Source organism: Pseudophryne corroboree, chromosome 8 (genome assembly GCF_028390025.1).
Source record: "Pseudophryne corroboree isolate aPseCor3 chromosome 8, aPseCor3.hap2, whole genome shotgun sequence".
Lineage (NCBI taxonomy): Eukaryota > Metazoa > Chordata > Amphibia > Anura > Myobatrachidae > Pseudophryne > Pseudophryne corroboree.
This window is the reverse complement of record NC_086451.1, coordinates 276,039,799-276,066,918: the sequence shown is the minus strand read 5'-3', so window position 1 is coordinate 276,066,918 and position 27,120 is coordinate 276,039,799. Positions and strand designations below refer to the sequence as shown.

Sequence of the window (27,120 nt, the reverse complement as noted above, 5' to 3'; positions counted from 1 at the left end):
ACAGGACCCTTCTGGCAGAAATCGACATAGCATTTATTCTAGAACCCAGTAGACTAATGTCTCTTTGAGCATCTCTCATATATAGGACAGCTTCTTTAATATGCCTCAGGGTCAACAATACAGTATCCTTGTCTAAGGTATCAATTTCCTCAGATAAGGTATCCGTCCATGCTGCTACAGCACTACACACCCAGGCCGACGCGATTGCCGGCCTCAGTAAGGTACCTGAATGTGTATAAATGGACTTCAGGGTAACCTCCTGTTTGCGATCCGCAGCATCTTTGAGGGTAGCCGTATCCTGTGACGGCAGGGCTAACTTATTGGATGAGCGTGTCCACCCTAGGGGAGGATTCCCAGCGTAACCTGTCCGTTGGCGGGAAAGGATACGCCATAAGAATCCTTTTGGAAATCTGCAGTTTTTTATCTGGAGATTCCCAAGCATTTTCACATAACTCATTTAGCTCGTGTTAGGGGGGAAAGGTTACCTCCGGCTTCTTTTCCCCATACATATGCACCCCTCTTGTCAGGGACTGGGGTTTCCTCTGTGATGTGCAACACATCCTTAATTGCTATAATCATATAACGGATGGATTTAGCCAATTTTGGCTGTAACTTTGCATCATCGTAATCGACACTGGAGTCAGAATCCATGTCGGTATCTGTGTCAACAGTTTGGGATAGTGGGCGCTTCTGAGACCCTGACGGCCTCTGCGACATAGGATCAGGCACGGGTTGGTACTCTGACTGTCCCGAGGCTTTAGCTTTTTCTAACTTTTTATGCAAGGAATTAACATTATCATTTAAAACCTTCCACATATCCATCCAATCAGGTGTTGGCGCCGTCGGCGGAGACACCACATTCATTTGCTCCCGCTCTGCTTCCACATAGCCTTCCTCATCAGACATGTCGACACAAGCGTACCGACACACTACACACACAGGGAATGCCCTCTCTGAAGACAGTTCCCCCACAAGGCCCTTTGGAGAGACAGAGAGAGAGTATGCCAGCACACACCCCAGCGCTATAAACCCAGGAATAACACAGTAACTTAATGTTAACCCAGTAGCTGTTGTTTATATTGCTTTTTGCGCCTAATTATGTGCCCCCCCTCTCTTTTTACCCTCTTCTACCGTGTATCTGCAGGGGAGAGCCTGGGGAGCTTCCTCTCAGCGGAGCTGTGGAGAAAAATGGCGCTGGCGAGTGCTGAGGAAGAAGCCCCGCCCCCTCGGCGGCGGGCTTCTGTCCCGCTTACATATGCAATTTTTTGGCGGGGGCTCATACATATATACAGTGCCCAGCTGTATATGTGTTTAACTTTGCCAAAAGAGGTCCCAAATGCTGCCCCCCCCCCCCCCCCCCCCCTGCACCCTTACAGTGACCGGAGTATGTGTAGGTGTGTCTGTCTTCCGGCTTTGCGGGGGGGACGGCAGCACGGCTCCGGGACCGGACGGCGAGGGTGAGATCCTGCGTACCGATCCCTCTGGAGCTAATGGTGTCCAGTAGCCCAAGAAGCAGGACCTAGCTTCAGAGAGTAGGGCTGCTTCTCTCCCCTCAGTCCCACGATGCAGGGAGTCTGTTGCCAGCAGAGCTCCCTGAAAATAAAAAACCTAACAAAATACTCTTTCAGCAAACTCAGGAGAGCTCACTGAAAAGCACCCAGCTCGTCAGTGCACAGTATCAAACTGAGGTCTGGAGGAGGGGCATAGAGGGAGGAGCCAGTGCACACCAGAACCTAAATTCTTTCTTAAAGTGCCCATGTCTCCTGCGGAGCCAGTCTATCCCCATGGTCCTTACGGAGTCCCCAGCATCCACTAGGACGTTAGAGAAAATTACAGTGAAACACTAGTGTGGCCGGAGAGCCCCAGCCACGAGGCAAATGGCCGCCTTGGCACTGAAGGGGTTAATCCCTAGTGCCCGACGCCATTTTTAAGGACAAAGGGCGCTTGGCGCCAGATTTGAAAAATGTATGGCACTGTGTAAAATATTTGTATTTTAAACTGTGCCGTGGTCCCGGACCCCTCCGGAGACCACGGCAGGGAGGACAGCTCCCCGGCGCGCTCAGCAGAGTGTGCGCGCCGGGGGAGAGGAGGCAGCCGCTGACCGCCGGAGTCCGGGAGCTCCGCTCCCGGCAGCGGTCAGTGTAGCCCCGGGCGCACTGGAGTGTGCGCGCCGGGGAGAAGGGCTCCCGCTGCGGCTGGGAGCTCGGCTCCCGCTGCAGTGCTCTCTGTACGAGCCGCCGCCGGGGGCCGGGAGCTCTGCTCCCGGCGCCTCAGCCCAGCACGGGTGGCCAGCCGCAGCAGCCGGGACGGACGTCCCGGGCTGCTAGCCGGCGAGGGGGGTGCGCTGCAGCCCGGCTCCCCGCCGGACGCTGCAGCGAGGCTACCAGACAGGCGCCGCTCATGGGGGACCGGGCTAGCCGGCTCCCTAGCGGCGTGGCTGAAATTAGGCTGCCCAGCAGGATGGTGAGCGCTGGGGTCCGGGAGCTACGCTCCCGGCGCCTCAGCGCTGAAACAAAGCCAGAGTCACGGCGGCCGGGACAAGTGTCCCGGGCCGCCGGGCTTAGGTACAGGGGGGTGCGCCGCTGCGTGCGGCGAGGCCACAAAGGTAGTGCCACACTGGGGGGACAGGGAGAGCCAGCTCCCTGGACCCCAGTGGCAGGCAGACAGGCTGGAGGGTGGGGGAAGCCAGCCCCATACCTCCAGCACACAGAGAGCCCTAGCAGCCAGGCTGCAGGGCTAGGGAAGGCACTGCAGTGCCTGAGTATGTAGAGTCTGTGCAGGGCACAGGCTCAGTGTATAGTTACAGGGAAATGTACAGTGTGATTTAAAATGTAATGTATTTAAAGATAAAATGCACTTACTTGATTGTGTGTCCCAGGAGGGGGGAATCCATAGCTGTGCAGGCTGATGGATTCTCCCAGACCTTTTCCCTAAAAACGGAATGCTTTCCCATCCAGCCTCACAGTTCCAATGGGCACAGGGAGAAAGAGAAGCAGCTTAGCTATAAAACAAGCTGAGTGGTTTCTTGGAGCTCCATGGAGATCAGCCGTAGTGCCAAGAAACCTGGACCGGGGAGCCCGGCTGCCCAGCTCTGGAGCCCAAATCCAGGCTGCAGGCAGTGAGAGGGGTCCCGGGCAGGTTTCTGGAAGTCAGATTTAGGAGGGAAAACTTCCCCCCAGCCAGACTGGACGGCACCGGGGAGTATCCTGATTCTCCAAGGTAGGAGCGTCAAAGGAGACCGACCACTCCCCACTGTCCATAGGGGACAATGTTAGGTGTGCATGAGACCAGAGCATGCACAGCTCATGGGTAAACATTGATTGGTTGTACACCACAGGGCGGGCTTACCCCCTGTGGTAAGGGGTCTTGGAGAGGGATAAAAGAAGGGCAGTTGGCCCATAGGATTGTGTATTGTAACATCTTCTTCTGCTGAAAAGATCTTGATTGTATGCTGTTGCCCCTAGCAATAGGGAGGAGCCTTTTTAAAGGTTATTTGAGCAATAAACACCTTTGCCTCAAGAAGACTGCTTCATCTTGTGACCAACAGGGTTAGGCCAAACCTAGCCCCGTTCTCCGGCTGTCCAGGGAAGCACCTGACGTCTCCAAGCTCCGCCTTCCGCCAGCTACCGGTAGAGGCCTAGCAAGTAGCTAGTGGGGATTCGTCGACACCACACAGGTGTGGTAAAGCAGTGCGTCGGCACATACAGACCAGAACCGTGGTTCCAAACGCCACGGCAGGTTAGGAGTTTGGTGGTGGCAGCGAGAACCCGCCCACAGCGCAGTGGGTGGAGTCAGTAACAGGCGGTTACTGACGGTAAGCGGGAATCCCCTATGTGGTCAGGCCTCGTGCGGCTTGACCTTCCATTCTGTGCGCAGTCAACGGGACGCGGAAGCTGCGAGTGCTTCCGTACGGTATCGTCCTGTCACAACTAGTAAATACTGTCCTGTAGAGGACACCGATTGTGTATAAAAGCGGCTCTCCCCCTTTGCTACACCCTGTACCAGTTTTCCAGCGTGTTTTGGGAGTCAGTAAGAATTGTGTGTGCTGTTTGCTGCTGTATTAAGCAGAGGAAGGCGCCAAAATGCCTCGGGTCCCGCTCTGAGGTAGCTCCGCCCACCCCCAATGGTGCCGGAGCTACATTCATTTTTATACTGGCAGTCTCCTAGCATGCTTACAAACATCACACAAGTGCTAGTTTAAGCCATTTTGAGCCAGTTTACACAGGGGGCTCTAGCGTGCCCCCTCCAGGAGAGTCCCGTATACTGCGCTCGCGTTCAGCCACACTTTGAACCAGGGGAACTCCCAGTTTGTAGTCACCACAGAAGTCGCCTTCAGGCATATGTTAGGGGTGTGTGGCGCGCTGCAATAACGACAGCCAAGACGCAGTGCCCCGCTAAACAAACAACCTCTCAGGACGGTGGTCCTGCAGTGGTGAAGCGGCTTTGACACCTCGCAAGGCCGGTGACTGTACCCCCCTCTAACTTCCCACGGTGCAGGTATGCTGTTGCCAAAATAGCATTCCGAAAATAATAAAAGTTTAAACTAATTTGAAGAAAACTCTTTGGAGCTGCAGAGACGTGCATCCTCTCCTGAGGGTACTTTCTTCGATCGAAAAAATAGAAAAAGTTGTCCCTCATTCATTTATTGCTAAGGCACAATCAAAGTTTCTAAAAGAAATGAAGGCCAACCTTGAACTTGATACAGCTATTGTTCTCCTGAACCTCAGTGAAAACTATTATTACGTGATACAGGAGGGTATCATTGGATGGACAATGGTTGTACACTGCACCCAGATATATTCTACGCTCATATTCCCCAGTCTAATGAACCGGTTTATCACAAATTTGTGTGTCTTGTCTAATGATTTGGAGCATTATGTAGTATTTGTGAATGAAAGTAATTATTCAAAGTAAAACATTCCTGCTGTCAAAAACGTGTTACTTCAGTGATGGGTGTGTTGTGCTGTAAAAACTTGGGCTGCCATGATCGACAGCTCACTTTGAAAAGATGATGGGCATTTTTTGCTACCAGCCAGGGTAAATCTCTTTGTGATAGCATTGGCGGAAAAAGTAAGCAGAGAGAGCGAGAATAACAGGTGATCTGATCTACTCAGCTGAAAAAGTCTTATAGGCCCTACACACTGACCGATATTCTTCAAAGATATGAACGATCTCGTTCATTATTAAACGAGATAACGTTCATATCTTTGAGTGTGGAGTCAACTACGATGAACGATGCGCGGCCCCGCGCTCGTTCATCGCTGGTGCCCCATCCATATTTACCTGCACTTCTATGGAGCCACTCCCCCCCCCCCCACACCGCCAGGTCGCCCGTCGGCCGTACCCGCCGTCGGGCAGCTCGGCGGCGGATCTTTATATGTGTAGGGCCCTTTACATTTCTGCAAGTCCAGACTTGCAAATTTAAAATTCAGGCTAATATTAAAAGAAACACTTTCAGAAACAGGCAAGCAGCTGCAAGACCGATTTTCCCAGGCAAAGACAGTAGCTGGTACAAGAGGATTTCATCACTTCACCCGAAAGGGCGTTTTACTTCCCTGAAAAGGAAGCTGATTATGTACAACGGCAGTACAGCATCAACTTCAGTTAGACATCAGACATCTCTGCTAAAAAAAAAGATTAATAAGCTGATGTATTTAAAACTTGGACTAATCTATGAAATAGTTATTTTATATTAGCCTAAATCAGTATACAAAAATACTGATAATAATACTGCTATAGTACAAGTTGTAAATTATTTCCTGTTTTACAGTCCATTAAGAATCATCGCTCTTTTCTCTTGTTTTCTTGTTATTGTTTGTTCTGTATTGCAAAATCAATAATTACCACTTGATTTAAAAATAAGATTTTACTCACGTGTAAATCTATTTCTCGTAGTCCGTAGTGGATGCTGGGACTCCGTAAGGACCATGGGGAATAGCGGCTCCGCAGGAGACTGGGCACAACTAAAGAAAGCTTTAGGACTACCTGGTGTGCACTGGCTCCTCCCTCTATGACCCTCCTCCAGACCTCATTTAGGATACTGTGCCCGGAAGAGCTGACACAATAAGGAAGGATTTTGAATCCCGGGTAAGACTCATACCAGCCACACCAATCACACCGTATAACTCGTGATACTATACCCAGTTAACAGTATGAAATATAACTGAGCCTCTCAACGGATGGCTCAACAATAACCCTTTAGTTAACAATAACTATATACAAGTATTGCAGACAATCCGCACTTGGGATGGGCGCCCAGCATCCACTACGGACTACGAGAAATAGATTTACCGGTGAGTAAAATCTTATTTTCTCTGACGTCCTAAGTGGATGCTGGGACTCCGTAAGGACCATGGGGATTATACCAAAGCTCCCAAACGGGCGGGAGAGTGCGGATGACTCTGCAGCACCGAATGAGCAAACTCTAGGTCCTCCTCAGCCAGGGTATCAAACTTGTAAAATTTAGCAAATGTGTTTGACCCCGACCAAGTAGCTGCTCGGCAAAGTTGTAAAGCCGAGACCCCTCGGGCAGCCTCCCAAGAAGAGCCCACTTTCCTCGTGGAATGGGCTTTCACTGATCTAGGATGCGGCAGTCCAGCCGCAGAATGTGCAAGCTGAATCGTACTACAAATTCAGCGAGCAATAGTCTGCTTTGAAGCAGGAGCACCCAGCTTGTTGGGTGCATACAGGATAAATAGCGAGTCAGTTTTCCTGACACTAGCTGTCCTGGAAACATAAATTTTCAGGGCCCTGACTACGTCCAACAACTTGGAATCCTCCAAGTCCTTAGTAGCCGCAGGCACCACAATAGGTTGGTTCAATGAAAAGCTGATACCACCTTAGGGAGAAACTGGGGACAAGTCCTCAATTCTGCCCTATCCATATGGAAAATCAGATAAGGGCTTTTATATGACAAAGCCGCCAATTCTGACACACGCCTGGCCGAAGCCAAGGCCAACAGCATGACCACTTTCCACGTGAGATATTTCAAATCCACGGTTTTTAGTGGCTCAAACCAATGTGACTTTAGGAAATCCAACACCACGTTGTGATCCCAAGGTGCCACTGGAGGCACAAAAGTGGGCTGAATATGCAGCACTCCCTTAACAAATGTCTGAACATCAGGCAGTGAAGCCAGTTCTTTCTGGAAGAAAATCGACAGAGCCGAAATCTAGACCTTAATGGAACCCAATTTTAGGCCCATAGTCACCCCTGACTGTAGGAAGTGCAGAAAACGGCCCAACTGAAATTCCTCCGTTGGGCCTTCCTGGCCTCACACCACGCAACATATTTTCGCCATATGCGGTGATAATGGTTTGCGGTCACTTCTTTCTTAGCTTTAATCAGCGTAGGGATGACTTCCTCCGGAATGCCCTTTTCCTTCAGGATCCGGCGTTCAACCGCCATGCCGTCAAACGCAGCCGCGGTAAGTCTTGGAACAGACAGGGCCCCTGCTGCAGCAGGTCCTGTCTGAGCGGCAGAGGCCATGGGTCCTCTGAGATCATTTTTTGAAGTTCTGGGTACCAAGCTCTTCTTGGCCAATCCGGAACCACGAGTATAGTTCTTACTCCTCTCCTTCTTAGTATTCTCAGTACCATGGGTATGAGAGGCAGAGGAGGGAACACATACACCGACTGGTACCCCCACGGTGTTACCAGAGCGTCCACAGTTATCGCCTGAGGGTCCCTTGACCTGGCGCAATATCTTTTTAGCTTTTTGTTGAGGCGGGACGCCATCATGTCCACCTGTGGCCTTTCCCAATGGTGTACAATCATTTGGAAGACTTCTGGATGAAGTCCCCACTCTCCCGGGTGGAGGTCGTGCCTGCTGAGAAAGTCTGCTTCCCAGTTGTCCACTCCGGGAATGAACACTGCTGACAGTGCTAACACATGATTTTCCGCCCATCGGAAAATCCTTGTGGCTTCCGCCATCGCCATCCTGCTTCTTGTGCTGCCCTGTTGGTTTACATGGGCGACCGCCGTGATGTTGTCTGACTGGATCAGCACCGGCTGGTGTTGAAGCAGGGGTCTAGCCTGACTTAGGGCATTGTGAATGGCCTTTAGTTCCAGAATATTTATGTGTAGGGAAGTCTCCTGACTCGACCATAGTCCTTGGAAGTTTCTTCCCTGTGTGACTGCCCCCCAGCCTCGAAGGCTGGCATCCATGGTCACCAGAACCTAGTCCTGTATGCCGAATCTGCGGCCCTCTAGAAGATGAGCACTCTGCAGCCACCACAACAGCGACACCCTGGCCTTTGGAGACAGGGTTATCAGCCGATGCATCTGAAGATGCGACCCGGACCACTTGTCCAACAGATCCCACTGGAAGATCCTTGCATGGAACCTGCCGAATGGAATTTCTTCGTAAGAAGCTACCATCTTTCCCAGGACTCGCGTGCATTGATGCACCTACACCTGTATTTGTTTTAGGAGGTCTCTGACTAGAGATGACAACTCCTTGGCCTTCTCCTCCGGGAGAAACACTTTTTCCTGTTCTGTGTCCAGAACCATACCCAGGAACAGTAGACGCGTCGTAGGAACCAGCTGCGACTTTGGAATATTCAGAATCCCGCCGTGCTGTTGTAGCACTTCACGAGATAGTGCTACTCCGACCAACAACTGCTCCCTGGACCTTGCCTTTATAAGGAGATCGTCCAAGTACGGGATAATAACAACTCCCTTTTTTCTAAGGAGTATCATAATTTCGGCCATTACCTTGGTAAAAACCCTCAGTGCCGGGGACAGACCAACGGCAACGTCTGGAATTGGTAATGACAGTCCTGTACCACAATTTTGAGGTACTCCTGGTGAGGAGGGTAAATGGGGACATGCAGGTAAGCATCCTTGATGTCCAGTGATACCATGTAATCCCCTTCGTCCAGGCTTGCAATAACCGCCCTGAGCGATTCCATTTTGAACTTGAACCTTCGTATATAAGTGTTCAAGGATTTCAATTTTAGAATGGGTCTCACCGAACAGTCTGGTTTCGGTACCACAACCATTGTGGAATAGTAACCCTGGCCTTGTTGAAGGAGGGGTACCTTGATTATCACCTGCTGGAGTACAGCTTGTGAATTGCCGCCAGTACTACCTCCCCTCGAGGGCAGCAGGCAAGGCTGATTTGAGGTAACGGCGAGGGGGAGTCGCCTCGAACTCCAGCTTGTATCCCAGTGATACTACTTGCAGAACCCAGGGATCCACCTGTGAGCGAGCCCACTGGTCGCTGAAGTTCCCGAGACGCGCCCCCACCGCACCTGGCTCCACCTGTGGAGCCCCAGCGTCATGCGGTGGACTCAGAGGAAGCGGGGGAAGATTTTTTAATCCTGGGAACTGGCTGTCTGGTGCAGCTTTTTCCCTCTTCCCTTGTCTCTGTGCAGAAAGGAAGCGCCTTTGACCCGCTTGCTTTTCTGAAGCCGAAAGGACTGTACCTGATAATACGGTGCTTTCTTAGGCTGTGAGGAAACCCGAGGTAAAATTTTATCTTTCCCAGCTGTTGCTGTGGATACGAGGTCCCAGAGACCATCCCCAAACAATTCCTCACCCTTATAAGGCAGAATCTTCATGTGCCTTCTAAAGTCAGCATCGCCTGTCCACTGCCGGGTCCCTAATACCCTCCTGGCAGAATGGACATTGCATTAATTCTGGATGCCAGCCGACAAATATCCCTCTGTGCATCCCTCATATATAAGACGACGTCTTTAATATGCTTAAAATTAAAAGATAATCCTAGACGGAAAATCAATACAGGCGCTTTAGAAATAAGACCTTTTGCTGCTCTCAAAAGGTATTCTGTTATACCGGAGTACACAAATAAACTATAAATAACTATAATAGAGAGCGCAAACATACATAATAATAAAAACAATTTATTGTTATAAACAGCATTAAAATTCAATTAGTATAATCATATACAACGGAGCTAGAGAGCCATGTGCCAATATAAAGAGACACTAGATCATATCATATATTCATGATGAATTGGGATAAATATATTGATGTAATCCCTTTTTAACTCCTATGATGGTTGATCCAATAAAAAAGGAGAAAAAAGTTCCTTGGTATCCAAGACAATTATTATTCAGCTGAATCCCTGTTATTATATGCAGTGCCTGTAGTATAGTAAATTGCCTCATTCGATGGTACCAGTATTCATGCAGTGGTGCGCAATGATTCTCCAACAAAAAGGTAATTTAAACTCCTTTAACAACGTAATGATGACACCCCTCTGCCGTTAATAAGGTATATTCTCACCGTACATGCAGTTCTTAATGCCGTGTCCTATTGCACAAGGACGAAGTGGCTGCAGCAGCGGTGGATGTTTGATGTTGGTGCCGGGTCCTATCGCACAAGGACCAGACGGCACATGCAAAAGTGGCAGCAAACCAAGCTGGAAATCACAACGGTGAGGCGCACCTGGATGGGCACTACAGGTATTAAATGCAGCTGGGTAGAGATGTCCTGGATATAGAGAGTTAATATTGCGGCTCCGTAACTCCGTATCACAGCCCCTTGACGCGTTTCTCCGACTTAGCTCGTGTCGGTTTCTTCAGAAATTCCTCACCCTTATAAGGCAGACTCTTCATGTGCCTTCTAAAGTCAGCATCGCCTGTCCACTGCCGGGTCCCTAATACCCTCCTGGCAGAATGGACATTGCATTAATTCTGAATGCCAGCCGACAAATATCCCTCTGTGCATCCCTCATATATAAGACGACGTCTTTAATATGCTCTATGGTTAGCAAAATAGTATCCCTGTCCTGACAGGGTAATAGACCACGCTGTAGCAGCACTATCCATGCTGAGGCAATTGCAGGTCTCAATATAGTACCTGAGTGTGTATATACAGACTTCAGGATAGCCTCCTGCTTTTAATCAGCAGGCTCCTTCAAAGTGGCCGTATCCTAAGACGGCAGTGCCACCTTTTTTGACAAACGTGTGAGCGCCTTATCCCTGTAGGGGATATCTACCAACGTGACCTATCCTCTGGCGGGAAAGGGTACGCCATCAGTAACTTTTTAGAAATTACCAGTTTCTTTTCTAGGAGCTCAGGAGAGCCCCTAGTGTGCATCCAGCTCAGCCGGGCACAAGATTCTAACTGAGGTCTGGAGGAGGGTCATAGAGGGAGGAGCCAGTGCACACCAGGTAGTCCTAAAGCTTTCTTTAGTTGTGCCCAGTCTCCTGCGGAGCCGCTATTCCCCATGGTCCTTACGGAGTCCCAGCATCCACTTAGGACGTCAGAGAAATAAAGATTTTTATTTATTTTTTTTGTAAGGAAAAATAGACAATTTTCATGATCATCAAAAAATAAATTTAAAGAAATCTGCTGAGAGCCATCAGATTTAGTTGGATGCCCTGCACCAAGGCTAAAGCTTGTGCAAATATTGATGATTGTTACTCTCACAAGCAGGGGGGTTGGGTTGGTGTGGTCATATAGATGACGCCAACTCTGAATATCGGCAAATACTTGCATGGGACTTCGTATCGCATACAGCATCCGGAATTGCAATCAGACCCGGCCCCTTATGGGTCTGTTGGCAGCAACATTTGAATGGCAGTCTGCGGCCGCAATAGGGGCCGGCAACATTTGAATTCCGCCCTTCGTGTTTGTTTTGTGAGGAAAAACTTTTTCAAAATTCATACTTACATTTTTGAGCATGATTATCTCAAAAAGTGTGTTGACAAAGTAAAAAATAAATAACTCATGAAATAGTCTATGTTAAATATTTGTAAAAATTTTAAAGTGGGATGATAAGGAGTTCATAGTTAAAAATAATTTTAAACCGATGTAGTTTATTAAAAAAGCCGGGTGTATTACAAGTAGTAATAGGTAATAATAGATTTGATACCTTCATTAGTTTAATTGTATAAATAAAGTTAAACAGAAATACCTGACATTGTATTAGTCAATCAACAATGTTAGCTGAAGATAGTTTGACAATGCCTCAGTGGTTTTTAAAGTGTCATCAGGAGACATGACATAAATTTCTTCCAGTTGGAGTTAATGGGTCGACTTTGCATAAGACGTCTATTAGAGATATCCATAGTACATCAGGCTTCCTTGAATAGCAGAATTATGGTGAAGGTGGCTTGCTTATGTGATGGACAAGAATGAAGATGAAGACGAACTAAAAGTGACCTTCTTTCATCCAGCTGGACCTTCAACATCATTCTTCTATCCAAGGAAGTCTGATGTAATATGGTACAGTCAAATTATACCATTCACACCTCCCTAGCATAATTAGGAGAGCTATTATGGCGATTTGAAAATATGCTGGTTGTGCGCTTTTGACAGATGTTTGAAAACTTTACATAGCCATATTTTGGAAACGGCAAGAGATATTTAAATAAAATTTTGTATATTTCTAAGACTACATATATATTCTCCATATACCAAATATGAACAAAATCTGAGCTGGTGAGGTAAAATCTTAACAAAAAGTGTGTTGATTTGAAACGGAATAACCCAACAACAAACGAGGAACACATATTGTAGCCTATACACTTGAAATATCTCACAGTGTAAGCCACGGTGTCTGCTGGTGGGCAGCCAGCCAGAAATAATGTCCGTCAGTCAGGCATTTTATCTGACAGTGTATGCCCATTCGGAGTCCGAAGTCCGTCCCTTGCACGAAAAGGCATGGGCGAAAAGTGATTTAACAACGTGCGAAAACGCCAGCAACTGAATACACAAGGTCGAATTAGTGCCATTTTTTTGGCTAGCCGAAAAAAAACGGCACTAAAATGAATATCCCCCATAATCTACAGACCAAAAATATAATGAAAGTTAAAACATACCTCATCAAACTCTTCAGTCATTCTTCTAATTATTTCAGAATTCTGCATATGCCGGAACATGTCACCAGTGACAATACCTGTTGGTCAAAGTCCATTTAAAATTCTGTTAAATTAAGATTCTTTTTCTTTTTTTTCTTTTTTTTTTTATGTAAGCAAGAGATTAATTTAAAATATTCCTGGTGCAAAACTTTACTTAGCCTCTATTAAAGGTGCTAGTACTTTAAATGCACTTGAAACAAACTAACAGTCTATTCCATTATGTAATTTACAATCAAATCAAGAGGGGTAACCTATCAGCTAATGGATCATCCGGGGTCTATCCAATTAGCCATGACCGCCCCGATAAGCAGCCCTTAGAGACCCGTTTTTTTAGCGATAACACATGGGTCTGGGAACTTGTACCGGACTCCATGTGTTACCATCCGAAAACGCGTCATTTAACAAACTGTAAAAATGGGCTATAATTGGATAGCACGATACTACTACTGGGCTAAAAAGCCAGTTTTTAACATGTGGTAAATTAGCATCAGCAATAGGATAATACCCCAAAACATTTTTTTGGCATCTTTTTGCGCACCTTACTATGCAAGTCACTTAGCAAAAACACAGCATATTTTAAATTAAACATCTGTTGCAAAATAAAGGATTGTGATAACTATCCAAATATATGAACAGACAGTCTGATTCAGAGATGTACAGCTGCGATTTAGTACACACACTGGCTGTGCGAAAATATGCAAACGTCGCAACTGCCAGGATTTGTATTCATACTCCCACTGGCTGTGTCTCAGATTATTTGCTTGTGTACGAAGACACTGGATGCGCATCAGTTGCTAACTGGCATCCTTAGTAACCCTACGGTTATGCAGCTTGGCCAAAAGGAAGTAAGACGCCACAGTTTTTGCAACTGTGTACGGGATAGGACAAGGCAACAAAATCGTTGTGACAGCTTTCAGTTGCCCCAAATGCTCCCTCTTCCTGTCACTCACTTAGCGAATAAATCCTCTGCGACCTCCACAAGACTATTACAACGCAAGCATAGTGGGAAAAAATGACTCCACAGCGCACAACAGACACTGCATTCATCTCTGAATCAGGACCTTCAATTATAACTAATTTTGCTTCGTTTTTTTGTGCATGGATTTTAGTTAAGGGAGACATTATTACTCATTTTATGTTTAGGTCTCTTCCATTCAATCACTTACTCAAAATGAAATCCAAATGAAATGCAACTAGTACAAACCACCAGACAAATTGTGCAGAACAGAGACTGATTATGCCACACAGACAGCAGTGATGCACAGCTTGGAGCAGACATGGGAAAACAGTGTGGATGTGATTTTTTTTGCTCTGCAAACTCTGGGATCCATTTATCACTTCTGTCCCACGTCATTCTGGACGTAAAGCAGCTCAAGAAATAACTTGTGTGAACAAGCTTTGAGCGTTCATGTTTTCCATTGCTTATCAAAATGTTATTTTCAGTCACTGTTAGAAAACAATGTATAAGCTATGAAGACACTAATTGCTCAGCAGTGGCCATAAATGTTTAGTATGGGCAAATTAATGAGAAGTGAATTACTAAACTAGAGGGATGTAACATGTTAATTTGTTTAGGCTCCAGACTAATTCTAAGTACTTCAAAACGTATTCAGCCATATTGCAAACGGAAATGTGATTAGAAAAGACAAATTGTCAGCATAGCATTATGGCTCCCATACATCTAAACCCTGTTTCCCCAAACGAAACCAGCAATACATTGGGGAATTCTTCATTTTAAAAATCTCTGATTTGCCAAGCCCGACCGGTTTTGGACTAAACCTGGAAATCAATATTTTAAAATGTGTGTAATATTCCCAATACCACAACCCTGCTCTTAGGGCACTAGAACAATGCAGCAATCCGTCGGTAATGTGGTATCCGGACTCCAGGTCGATAACAAAAAGGTCGACACACCTTAGGTCGCCGCCAATTGGTCAACACGCCTTAGGTCGACATGGACAAAAGGTCGACAAGAACAAGGTCGACATGGAAAAATGTCGACATGAGTTTTTCACAATTTTTTTCTTTTTTGGAACCTTTTCATACTTAACGATCAACGTGGACTACGATTGGAACGGTAATCTGTGCCGAGTGAAGCGGAGCGGAGCGAAGGCACCATGCCCGAAGCATGGCGAGCGAAGCGGTGCACTAACTGGGGTTCCCGGTCACTCTACGAAGAAAACTACACCAAAAAAAAAAAAAACCCTCATGTCGACCTTTTTCCATGTCGGCCTAAGGTGTGTCGACCAATTGGCGTCGACCTAAGGTCCTGCTGGTATTACTCTATCACTAGATACTTCCCAACTGTAAACTGTGAATCCCCGAGGTGCCTCAGTTGTAGAAAAGCCCAATTACCAACACCTGGATGGACTGAGCGATAAAAAAAATAAGATTTTAAACCTACCGGTAAATCTTTTTCTCGTAGTCCTTAGAGGATGCTGGGGACTCCGTAAGGACCATGGGGATAGACGGGCTCCGCAGGAGACATGGGCACTTTAAGAAAGACTTTAGGTCTCGGTGTGCACTGGCTCCTCCCTCTATGCCCCTCCTCTAGACCTCAGTTAAAGAAACTGTGCCCAGAGGAGATGGACAGTACGAGGAAAGGATTTTTGTTAATCCAAGGGCAAGATTTATACCAGCCACACCAATCACACCGTATAACTTGTGTATCTATTAAACAGTTAACAGTGTGAAAAAACAACGTAGCATCAGTCCAACCTGATAAAACTATAACGTAACCCTTATGTAAGCAAAACTATATACAAGTCTCGCAGAAGTAGTCCGCACTTGGGACGGGCGCCCAGCATCCTCTACGGACTACGAGAAAAAGATTTACCGGTAGGTTTAAAATCTTATTTTCTCTAACGTCCTAGAGGATGCTGGGAACTCCGTAAGGACCATAGGGATTATACCAAAGCTCCCAAACGGGCGGGAGTGCGCGGATAACTCTGCAGCACCGAATGAGCAAATGTAGGTCCTCCTCAGCCAGGGTATCAAACTGATAGAACTTTGCAAAGGTGTTTGAACCCGACCAAGTAGCAGCTCGGCACAGTTGTAGTGCAGAGACCCCTCGGGCAGCCGCCCAAGACGAGCCCACCTTCCTAGTGGAACGGGCCTTGACCGATTTTGGTAACGGCAATCCAGCCGTAGAATGCGCCTGCTGAATCGTATTACAGATCCAGCGAGCAATAGTCTGCTTCGAAGCAGGAGTGCCAACCTTGTTGGCTGCATATAGGACAAACAGTGCTTCTGTTTTCCTGACTCTAGCCGTTCTGGCCACATAAATTTTCAAAGCCCTGACTACATCAAGGAACTCTGAATCCTCCAAATCTTGTGTGGCCACAGGCACCACAATAGGTTGGTTCATATGAAAAGATGACACCACTTTAGGCAAGAATTGAGGACGGGTCCGCAATTCCGCCTTATCCATATGGAAAACCAGATAGGGGCTTTTATGAGACAAAGCCGCCAATTCCGACACTCGCCTAGCCGAAGCCAAGGTTAATAACATGACCACCTTCCAAGTGAAATAACTCCACCGTTTGAAGTGGTTCAAACCAGTGCGACTTAAGGAAAACTTAACATCACGTTAAAGGTCCCAAGGCGCCACCGGAGGTATAAAAGGAGGCTGAATATGCAGCACTCCCTTCACAAAAGTCTGTACTTCTGGGAGAGAAGCCAATTCTTTTTGAAATAAAATGGATAAGGCCGAAATCTGAACCTTAATGGATCCTAATTTTAGGCCCAAATTCACTCCAGTCTGTAGGAAGTGAAGGAAACGGCCCAGATGGAATTCTTCCGTAGGAGCATTCCTGGCCTCACACCAAGAAACATTTTCGCCATATCCGGTGATAATGTTTCGCTGTCACGTCTTTCCTAGCCTTTATCAGAGTAGGAATGACCTCATCCGGAATGCCCTTTTCCACTAGGATCCGGCGTTCAACCGCCATGCCATCAAACGCAGCCGCGGTAAGTCTTGGAACAGACAGGGCCCCTGTTGCAACAGCTCCTGTCGCAGAGGAAGAGGCCACGGATCTCCCGTGAGCATTTCCAGCAGATCCGGATACCAGGCCCTTCGTGGCCAATCTGGAACAATGAGAATTTTTCTCACTCCTCTTTTTCTTATTATTCTCAACACCTTGGGTATGAGAGGAAGAGGAGGAAACACATAGACCGACTGGAACACCCACTGTGTCACTAGGGCGTCTACTGCTACCGCCTGAGGGTCTTTTGATCTGGTGCAATACCTCTGTAGCTTTTTTGTTGAGGCGGGACGCCATCATGTCTATCTGGGGCAGTCCCCACTGACTTGCAATCTGTGCAAAGACTTCCTGATGAAGTCCCCACTCTCCTGGATGCAGGTCGTGTCTACTGAGGAAGTCTGCTTCCCAGTTGTCCACTCCCGGAATGAACACTGCTGACAGTGCGCTTACATGATTTTCCGCCCAGCGAAGAATCCTGGTGGCTTCCGCCATTGCCACTCGGCACCTTTTGCCGCCTTGGCGGTTTACATGAGCCACTGCGGTGATGTTGTCTGACTGGATCAGAACTGGTTGGTCGCGAAGTAAGTTCTCGGCTTGACGTAGGGCGTTGTATATGGCCCTCAGTTCCAGGATGTTGATGTGAAGACAAGTCTCTTGACTTCTCCAAAGTCCTTGGAAGTTTCTTCCCTGTGTTACTGCTCCCCACCCTCTGAGGCTCGCGTCCGTGGTCACCAGGATCCAATCCTGAATGCCGAACCAGCGTCTTTCCAAAAGGTGAGCACTCTGCAGCCACCACAGGAGAGATACCCTGGCCCTGGGGGACAGGGTGATCCACTGATGAATTTGTAGATGTGACCCGGACCACTTGTCCAATAGGTCCCATTGGAAAGTCCTTGCATGGAACCTGCCGAAGGGAATGGCTTCGTATGTTGCCACCATTTTTCCCAGGACTTGAGTGCAATGATGCACAGACACTTGTTTTGGCTTCAATAGGTCTTGACTAGAGTCATGAGTTCCTGAGCTTTTTCTATCGGGAGAAAACCCCTTTTCTGGTCTGTGTCCGGAATCATGCCCAAGAAGGTCAGACGAGTCATAGGAACCAGCTGTGACTTCGGGATATTGTGAATCCAGCCGTGTTGCTGTAACACCTTCAATGAAAAAGACACACTGTTCAGTAACTTCTCTCGTGATCTCGCTTTTATGAGGAGATCGTCCAAGTATGGGATAATTGTGACACCCTGCTTGCGCAGGAGCACCATAATTTCCTCCATTACCTTGGTGAAAATCCTCGAACCGTGGAAAGCCCAAACGGCAACGTCTGAAATTGGTAATGACAATCTTGTACCGCAAATCTCAGGTACGCATGGTGAGGTGGATAAATGGGGACATGAAGGTATGCATCCTTTATGTCCAGAAATACCATAAAATCCCCCCCTTCCAGGCTGGCGATGACAGCTCTGAGCGATTCCATCTTGAACTTGAACCATTTTAAGTATAGGTTCAGGGGTTTTAAATTCAATATGGGTCTGACCGAACCGTTTCGGAACTACAAACAGGGTTGAGTAGTGCCCCTTCCCTCTCTGAAGCAGGGGAACTTCGACCACCACTTGTTGAAAACACAATTTTTGAATAGCATTTAACACGATCTCCCTTTCTGGGGGAGAAGTCGGTAGAGCAGATTTGAAAAACCGGCGAGGAGGCACCTCTTCGAATTCCAGCTTGTATCCCTGAGAAACAATTTCTATTGCCCAGGGATCCACCTGTGAGTGAACCCAGATGTGGCTGAAAAGTCGAAGACGTGCCCCCACTGGGGCGGACTTCCTAAGCGGAGCCCCAGCGTCATGCGGTGGATTTTGCAGAGGTCGGGGAGGACTTCTGTTCCTGGGAACTACTGTGCAGCTTTTTACCTCTGCCCTTACCTCTGGCAAGAAAGGACGATCCACGTACTCTTTTGCTTTTATTTGAACGAAAGGACTGCATTTGATTATGTGGCGCTTTCTTAGGTTGTGAGGGAACATAAGGCAAAAAATTAGATTTACCTGCCGTAGCTGTGGAGACCAGGTCCGAGAGACCTTCCCCAAACAATTCCTCACCTTTGTAAGGTAAAACCTCCACATATCTTTTTGAGTCGGCATCACCTGTCCACTGCCGGGTCCAGAGGACTCGTCTAGCAGAGATTGACATAGCGTTTATTCTGGAACCCAGTAAACTAATGTCTCTTTGAGCATCTCTCATATATTAGACAGCATCCTTTATATGGGCCTAGGGTCAATAAAATGGTATCCTTATCTAGGGTCTCAATCTCCGCCGATAAGGAATCTGTCCATGCTGCTACCGCGCTACAAACCCAGGCCGGCACAATTGCCGGTCTGAGTAATGTACCAGAATGTGTGTAAATGGATTTCAAGGTAACCTCCTGCTTGCGGTCAAGCAGGATCTTTGAGGGTAGCCGTATCTTGAGATGGCAGCGCTATCTTTTTTGACAATTGTGTCAATGCCTTGTCCACCCTAGAGGAGGATTCCCACCGTATCCTGTCCGTGGGCGGGAAAGGATACGCCATAAGAATCCTTTTGGGAATCTGCATTTTTTTTGTCTGGAGATTCCCATGCTTTTTCACATAATTCGTTCAAACTCATGTGAGGAGGGAAAAGTTACCTCAGGCTTCTTTCCCTTATACATGTGTATACTCGTGTCAGGGACAGGGGGTTCCTCTGTGATATGCAACACTTCTTTTATTGCAATAATCATATATCGAATACATTTAGCCACTTTTTGCTGTAACTTTGCATCATCGTAGTCGACACTGGAGTCCGAATCTGTGTCGGTATCAGTGTCTGCTATTTGGGATAGTGGGCGTTTCTGAGACCCTGAAGGTCCCGGCGACATAGGGACAGACATGGGTTCACTCCCCGACTGTTGCTTAGCCTCAGCTTTGTCTAATCTTTTGTGCAATAAGTTCACACTAGCACTTAAAACATTCCACATATCCATCCAGTCCAGACCTCACATTCATACGCTATCCCTCATCCCTAGGTGAGCTTTCTACCTCAGACATGTCGACACACGCGTACCGACACACCACACACACAGGGAACCTCTTATCTGAAGATAGTTTCCCCACAAGGCCCTTTGGAGAGACAGAGAGAGAGTATGCCAGCACACACCCCAGCGCTATATGACCCTGGAAAAAAACACTAAATGTTTATCCAATAGCGCTGTTTATACTTTATATTCGCTAAATTTGTGCCCCCCCCCTCTTAAAACCCCTCTATCACCGTGTATAAGCAGGGGAGAGTCCGGGGAGCTTCCTCTCAGCGCTGTGCTGTGGAGAAAAATGGCGCTGGTGAGTGCTGAGGGAGAAGTCCCGCTCAAAATTCCTGAAAACTGGCGGGGGCTCTGTTATATACATGTACAGTGCCCATCTGTACATGTATATACTTATTTTGCCAATGGAGAGGTTTTACTGCTGCCCAGGGCGTCCCCGCTGTGCCCTGCACCCTTACAGTGACTGCGGTGTGTGAGGTGTATGGGAGCATTGGCGCACAGCTTTACTGCTGTGCGTTACCTCAGTGAAGATCATGAAGTCTTCTGCCGCCTCTGAAGTCTTCTTTTCTTCTCATACTCACCCGGCTTCTATCTTCCGGCTCTGCGAGGAGGACGGCGGCGCGGCTCTGGGACGTACGGCGAGGGTGAGACCTGCGTACCAATCCCTCTGGAGCTAATGGTGTCCAGTAGCCTAAGACACAGAGCCTTGAAACTCACAGAAGTTGGTCGATGCAGGGAGTGTGTTGCCAGCAGGCTCCCTGAAAATAAAAAACCTAACAAATATACTTTCTGACAGGAAGCTCAGGGGAGCTCCCTGTAGTGCACCCATCTCCTCTGGGCACAGTATCAAACTGAGGTCTAGAGGAGGGGCATAAAGGGAGGAGCCAGTGCACACCCAGACCTAAAGTCTTTCTTAAAGTGCCCATGTCTCCTGCGGAGCCAGTCTATCCCCATGGTCCTTACGGAGTCCCCAGCATCCTCTAGGACGTTAGAGAAAATATTGATGACTCAAGCCTCACTTGTCAATTGTAAGATACAGGTTGAGTATCCCATATCCAAATATTCCGAAATACAGAATATTCCGAAATACGGACTTTTTTGAGTGAGAGTGAGATAGTGTAACCATTGTTTTTTGATGGCTCAATGTACACAAACTTTGTTTAATACACAAAGTTATTAAAAATATTGTATTAAATGACCTTCAGGCTGTGTGTATAAGGTGTATATGAAAAATAAATGATTTGTGTGAATGTACACACACTTTGTTTAATGCACAAAGTTATAAAAAAATATTGTCTAAAATTACCTTCAGGCTGTGTGTATAAGGTGTATATGAAACATAAATGCATTCTGTGCTTATATTTAGGTCCCATCACCATGATATCTCATTATGGTATGCAATTATTCCAAAATACGGAAGAATACGATATCCAAAATTCCTCTGGTCCCAAACATTTTGGATAAGGGATACTCAACCTGTATATGCTTTCTTCCTGTCAATTCATCTAACAAACATCAATGTAGAGAAGGGGAGAGGTGTCATACAACAAGGGCACTTCGCTCAATACATGGAGCTATCAGGCTACTTGTTTATTAAGAGATCTCTACAAAGGACACGCGGACATTCCCTGAGGTTAGGAGAGTAAAATTTCATACTCAAAGGAAGGAGTTCTTCACAGTAAGGGCAGTAAGGATCTGGAATTCTTCACGAGAGAAGGTCGTAATGGCGGACTCAGTCATTAAATTTAAGAATGGGTTGGATGAATTTCTAACTGAAAAAAATATCCAAGGATATAGCATTTAAAATGATTGTATTGCATAACTACGGGTATATCTGGTTATTTACAGAATAGTATAGGATCTAAATAAAGGTTGAACTAAATGAACAACTTGTCTTTTTTCAACCTTATTAACTATGTTATTAATCTACACAGAACAGTGTTTAGCCATTCTTAAGAGACCAATGCAGTGGAGGATGTACATAGACTCTGATGTGCTTGGCTAACACCTAGATCCAGCATCTCCTATGTCTTCCATTATATATGTATCTGAAAAAAGTCTGTAAGCAAGATGTCTTAATGGCCTATCCTTACAAGTTTCCATATGAAGCATCAGCTAGGTAGTCCAGCCTGGCTATCAACTGGAATATGCATCAGGACTGCAGTAGTGACTTCAGTTATTTTCACTTAAAGCTCCCATACATTTAAACCTAGTTTTCCAGACCTGACCAGAACCGCCGATCAGCAGCCATCAATGATTGCCGATCCATCAGGAATCACAGAAAAATTCTTAATTTTTAAAATCCCTGATTTGCCAATCCAGACTGTTCTCATCAGGATCTGGCAATCAATATTTATATATGTAATATTACAAATTTCACGACCCATGTGTCGGGAGATCAGGTCATTGCCGCAATATGTCGCTGATGTATGGGGGCCTTAATTGGCATAAAGTTGCCCGCCCCAAAACACTTCTCTATACCACCATCATCTAGCTTCTTTATTGGTAAACTGCAAGCATTGACTACCAATTGAACAAGCACCTTCTAACTTGGCCTGATAAACTAACACACGTTATGATCACATCAAGGTTCCTACTTGGTCTGCGCTTTTGCAAGGCTAACTTGCATAAGCTCCATAAGATTCTCTAACTGATCGGAGAACAAATTCACATGACCACCAACAAAACCTATTGGGCGGAGAAATACCCATTCTCAGTGCTCTCAGATTACCTCTGGACTCCGCTATCATACAATAACTAATGGCAAATAATGGATAGACTCTTGTAACCCCTCCCAAATAGCAAACTGATGGTGCCATAGGTTAAAACAAAATGCCTGTAGCATCTACTCAGAGTTGAAACACTCACACATTCCATTAACTTGGGGATGGTATGGAGTAGTGCAGAGGTGCCTTACTCCGTTCCAACGGCAAAGGAAAAATCTATTCAGTATCCTTTGAGATAGGATCTCATTGAAACGTTTTACTCTGCTAAAACATTCCTAGTGGCATATCCACCCTTTTGTGCTGCGATTGTACAGAAAAGCACACATCTCTCTGTGGGGCAGATGTATTAAGCCTGGAGAAGGCATAAAGAAGTGATAAAGCGGTGATAAGTGCAAGGTGTTAACGCACCAGCTTATCAGCTTATAACTGTTAATTTCCATATTGGAGCCGATTGGCTGGTTCATTATCACCTTGCACTTATCACTGGTTTATCACTTCTTTATGCCTTCTCCAGGCTTAATACATCTGCTCATGTGTACTGTGAGGCATACTCTCAGCTATCCTACACAATAGCCCTTTCTGCCAGAGGAAACGCCACAACTCCCTCACTGAAAGGCAGCAACAAGGATGAGATATTTGAGAGATGGCATAATCCCTCTCACAAGAAAGCTAGGATACACGACAGGGGGTCTATGTTGAGGCTATTAAGGTCTCCCAGGATAGGGAAAATCACAGAGATGATAATCACTACTAACTATTGGAGCTAGTGTTCCGATTTGGGATAGAAGCATTACTGGGCAACAACACAAGTTTAGGTATGGCTAAGGTAGTGGTCTCTCTAGAGTCAAAGTGCTTGTTGGGTCCCGCAGTTTGACAGCTTGAAACTTTTACTCTAGTCTGGGTGATGCAGACTCAGCCCTTGAAGACTGTACCCTAGCATCTTCCATTAGTCAAGATCAATGCCCAGGACTGCATCTGTTGGGAGGCCATCCATGTTTGCAACATCCTGGACCTGCTTGTTAACAACTAAATCAAGACATACACCTGCCTTTGTCAGTTCTCTCTGAAGGCCATCTGTTTTTGTGACTTTGGCAGTGTGACCTCACAATGCACAAGCAGGAGCCATAAGGTAAAGGGTACACCACAGTGGAACAAGCATGCCAAGTCTTTTCAGTTCACTGCAGGTGTCTCATTTGACTTTTTTTTGTGCCCTTTTATCCACAGAAGTGACCCCACTGAGTTCACTCATTTCCCAGTGACACTCCATTCAGTGGACAGGGAATTCACATGCACTAGTCAGACAAGCAAACTCTGCCCCAGAATGATTAAATGCACAAGTTTGGGGTATATGAACTGTTGACCGTTCTCAGGTGACCAATTTTCCTGCCGTCATAACACACGCTCTCTCTCCTTCAGCGGTTCCAGTGACTGGCTAGCGACTCTCAAATGTCTGCTTACTTGCCGCACATAAGGGGGACTGCACTGTGGACACAGTTATTTAGGGCAGACTTTTGGACTGAAGCTTCTACCAAGAAGGCTGAACCACCGCATACTGCTTTTCCAAATTTGCAGCTGCTTCCCAAGTAGAATATTTCCAGCATCCATTCCTTCATCTCAGGTGCACATACGTGGTGAAATGGTTATCAGCAAATTAAGTCCATTACCTCGTCAGGTCTGGGAGGCACAATGGCTGCTTCTGGTTGGTGCATCTGACATGTTGAGTTCCGCTAACCACACTCATCTTCAAAAATGCTGTAGAGAGATATTAATGCCTAGTTCAAGGCATTTGGTCTTGAGCTGTTCCCCACTGCATAGTAATTAGTCTTGCTTTATGTGATTATGCTTTCCTAAACTTGTATTCGAAAAGCTGTCTGGGATTATTGCATTACTTGCCATAACTTCCGGTGGTAGACTTACTAATGCTTATAAAAATGATAAGTGGAAAGTGGTGGTGTTACCCATAGTATCCAGATTCTAGCCATCATTAATATATTGCGTCCTAAAAAATCACGTAATTTGGTTTCTATGGGCAACCTCACTACTTTTTATTTTTAGATGCTTTAGTAATTCTAACCCCTAGTCTCAACAAATAAGATGGGAAGGAAATATCTAAATACTAGCAATATGGTCCTAACAAATAGAAATAACAGCAGGGGCATATCAGTTCTTAACGTTCTAAGATCCCCACAATAGTAAATGGAGACGCACTGCGATTGTGTAACATAATTGCTATGGCATCATCCTGGGGAACACTAAGCTAAAACTTGTCCCACAGCACATATAGGTATGGAAATAGTTATCAATATAGTATTCTGGAACACCATTAAGGCACTATTAGTGTACATGGAGTTTAACCCCAGCTAGTATACGTTCAGAATGTGGACACAATAAAGTCAACATTGACGAATGTCGACATTTTACATTTTGAGTATGCGTAACCCTAATTGTCGGCAGCCAATTTCGAACAATTTCAGGGTTCGGCATACTAACCTCCAAAACGGAAATTTGCATGGTCTACAGTTGACTTCCCATTAGCAATATGAATGTTAACATTCAGAACTTGTCAAGATTCTGAATGTCAATGAATTCCACCACACCCACTCCAACTATTGCAGCGTTTGTACTTCTTCCAGACACATTTCACATAAGAAAGATCTTGGGCCCCCCAAGCAAGGCAACATTTCCTCAATATTTATCCATCCAATCCCGGCCTATTACCATTAAGATAATTGGCTCTGATAGATTACATCCTCAAAATGTAAATATTGTTCTGGTCTTAAAGGGTGCTTCAATAAATAAAATATGTTTGCAACAATATATACTACAAGAGAAAGGTCTACAATTTAACAGTTTTGGATCAACTTTCAAAAACAGTAACTTGCAGCAATGCATTTTCCTTACTATTATTTGCTTTCAGCACTGTACTCTCAATGCTTTACAAATTTTGGCACATAGAAAACAAAAGAGAGAGATTGAATATATATATATATATATATATATATATATATATATATATATGTGTATATGTATATATATATATATATATATATATATATATATGTATGTATGTGTGTCAGTTAAAGGAAATGTAGAATGTATTAATTCTCATTTCAGGACCACTTTGGGGGATATCCAATTAACACAGAAGCCACTACTCCTCGGGGACTTTTTTTTCCACCCGAAAAATTGTCTCAGATAAAATGAATCATTTTCACGATTGCAGCCCCAAAAACTCATAGGTCCGTGAACTTAATTTGACTCCTTTGGGTTCGCACAAAAACTGGGGGGAAAAATGGGGGAAACTACCGTTTTTCACTTGCTAAACATTTTTGGGGCTAATTGAATCCCCCCTTAAGATGATAAGTTAATATACATAAGACACCACAAGCAAAAATATTGCCAGGAGTTTGTAACAAAGGCAAAAAAATACATATCTTATTATGTACACTTCTATTAGCTTTATACATCATGAGAAAGTGCAAGTGACTAAAAAGTAAGGTAGAACATTTAAAATTCATAGTGACAACATACCTTTACATCCTGAACACTGAATGAAAAAGTTTATGAGATCAAGAAGTGCTACATCTTTGTTGTGTTTATAGGCTTCTATCCAATCATCAACCACGGACTAAGTGAAAAAAAGAAAGAAGTTATCTTTCACAGCAATTATAATGGGCCGCTATCTTAAAATTAATTAGTTTCTGCCTTAGTAAATTTATTTTTTTAATGTGGTTTTGACTAATGCACTTCTTCAAAGCAAGAGTAAAAGTTCGATTTTGAGGATTTAACTTTTCTTTGGTCACAGTGATGAAATATCTGATGCTGCAAGCAGAGTACAGGGCTGGCTACCGGGTGAAACATCAGTCTACTATGGAGGACTTCAGAACACTTTACCCACTAGTCTGGCACTAATGTCTGTGTTGTGATCACAGCCAGGTGCCCATCACCTGGCTTGGATGCATCACATACATCTGGGTCTGCCTGCTGTTCCCCCCATTTTCGATGGACGAAATCTGTTCTGTATTTCTTCATCCTGTTGAGTTATGCGGCGGTCTTTGGCCGCTGACACTGCCCAAGAAATTACGTCCCAGAATGCCTTGCAACGTTCGCCTAGGCAGCACATCTATGCTGATCTAGATTTTACGGGCTTGGGGAGGGGGAGAATATATAATAAAATGGGCATATGGGGGGCGGCACTAAACAATCGGGGCCCACTGTCACTGGGGTCTATTACCACTATACGGTTGAGGCTTGGTAAAGCTGGGGATCTTTTGCCACTGAGGTGTGGTGAAGAAGAAGATGGCGCTATTGGGTCTAGGTGAGGAAATAGGTGAATAAGGGGAAATACTTATCCTATGGGTATGTCTCTATCATCCCACTTTAGGTCTTCTTTGGTAGATGCTCTCAAGTTGAGGTTGTATATGAAAATTTTTATATGTAAGAACAAAAACTCTCCGACTGAAGAGAAGTAGAAGTTGGGATGGAGTCCCTATAAATCAATTAAAATTCTCGGTATTTAACTCGATATAGCAT

The 27,120-nt window shown here is 45.8% G+C and overlaps 1 protein-coding gene across 3 annotated transcripts in view; it reads right to left on the bottom strand.

Annotated features, from left to right (window-relative positions):
* STAG2 (STAG2 cohesin complex component) overlaps nucleotides 1-27,120 on the bottom strand; it is a 424,372-nt gene that overhangs the window by 237,019 nt on the left and 160,233 nt on the right. For all 3 annotated transcript variants that reach the window (XM_063937252.1, XM_063937250.1, XM_063937251.1), the window contains exons 6-7: nucleotides 26,119-26,215; nucleotides 12,794-12,870 (exon numbers count right to left, since the gene is read on the bottom strand). In XM_063937252.1, coding sequence (XP_063793322.1) covers nucleotides 12,794-12,870; nucleotides 26,119-26,215 — 174 coding nt within the window. The remainder of the gene's footprint in view (nucleotides 1-12,793; nucleotides 12,871-26,118; nucleotides 26,216-27,120) is intronic.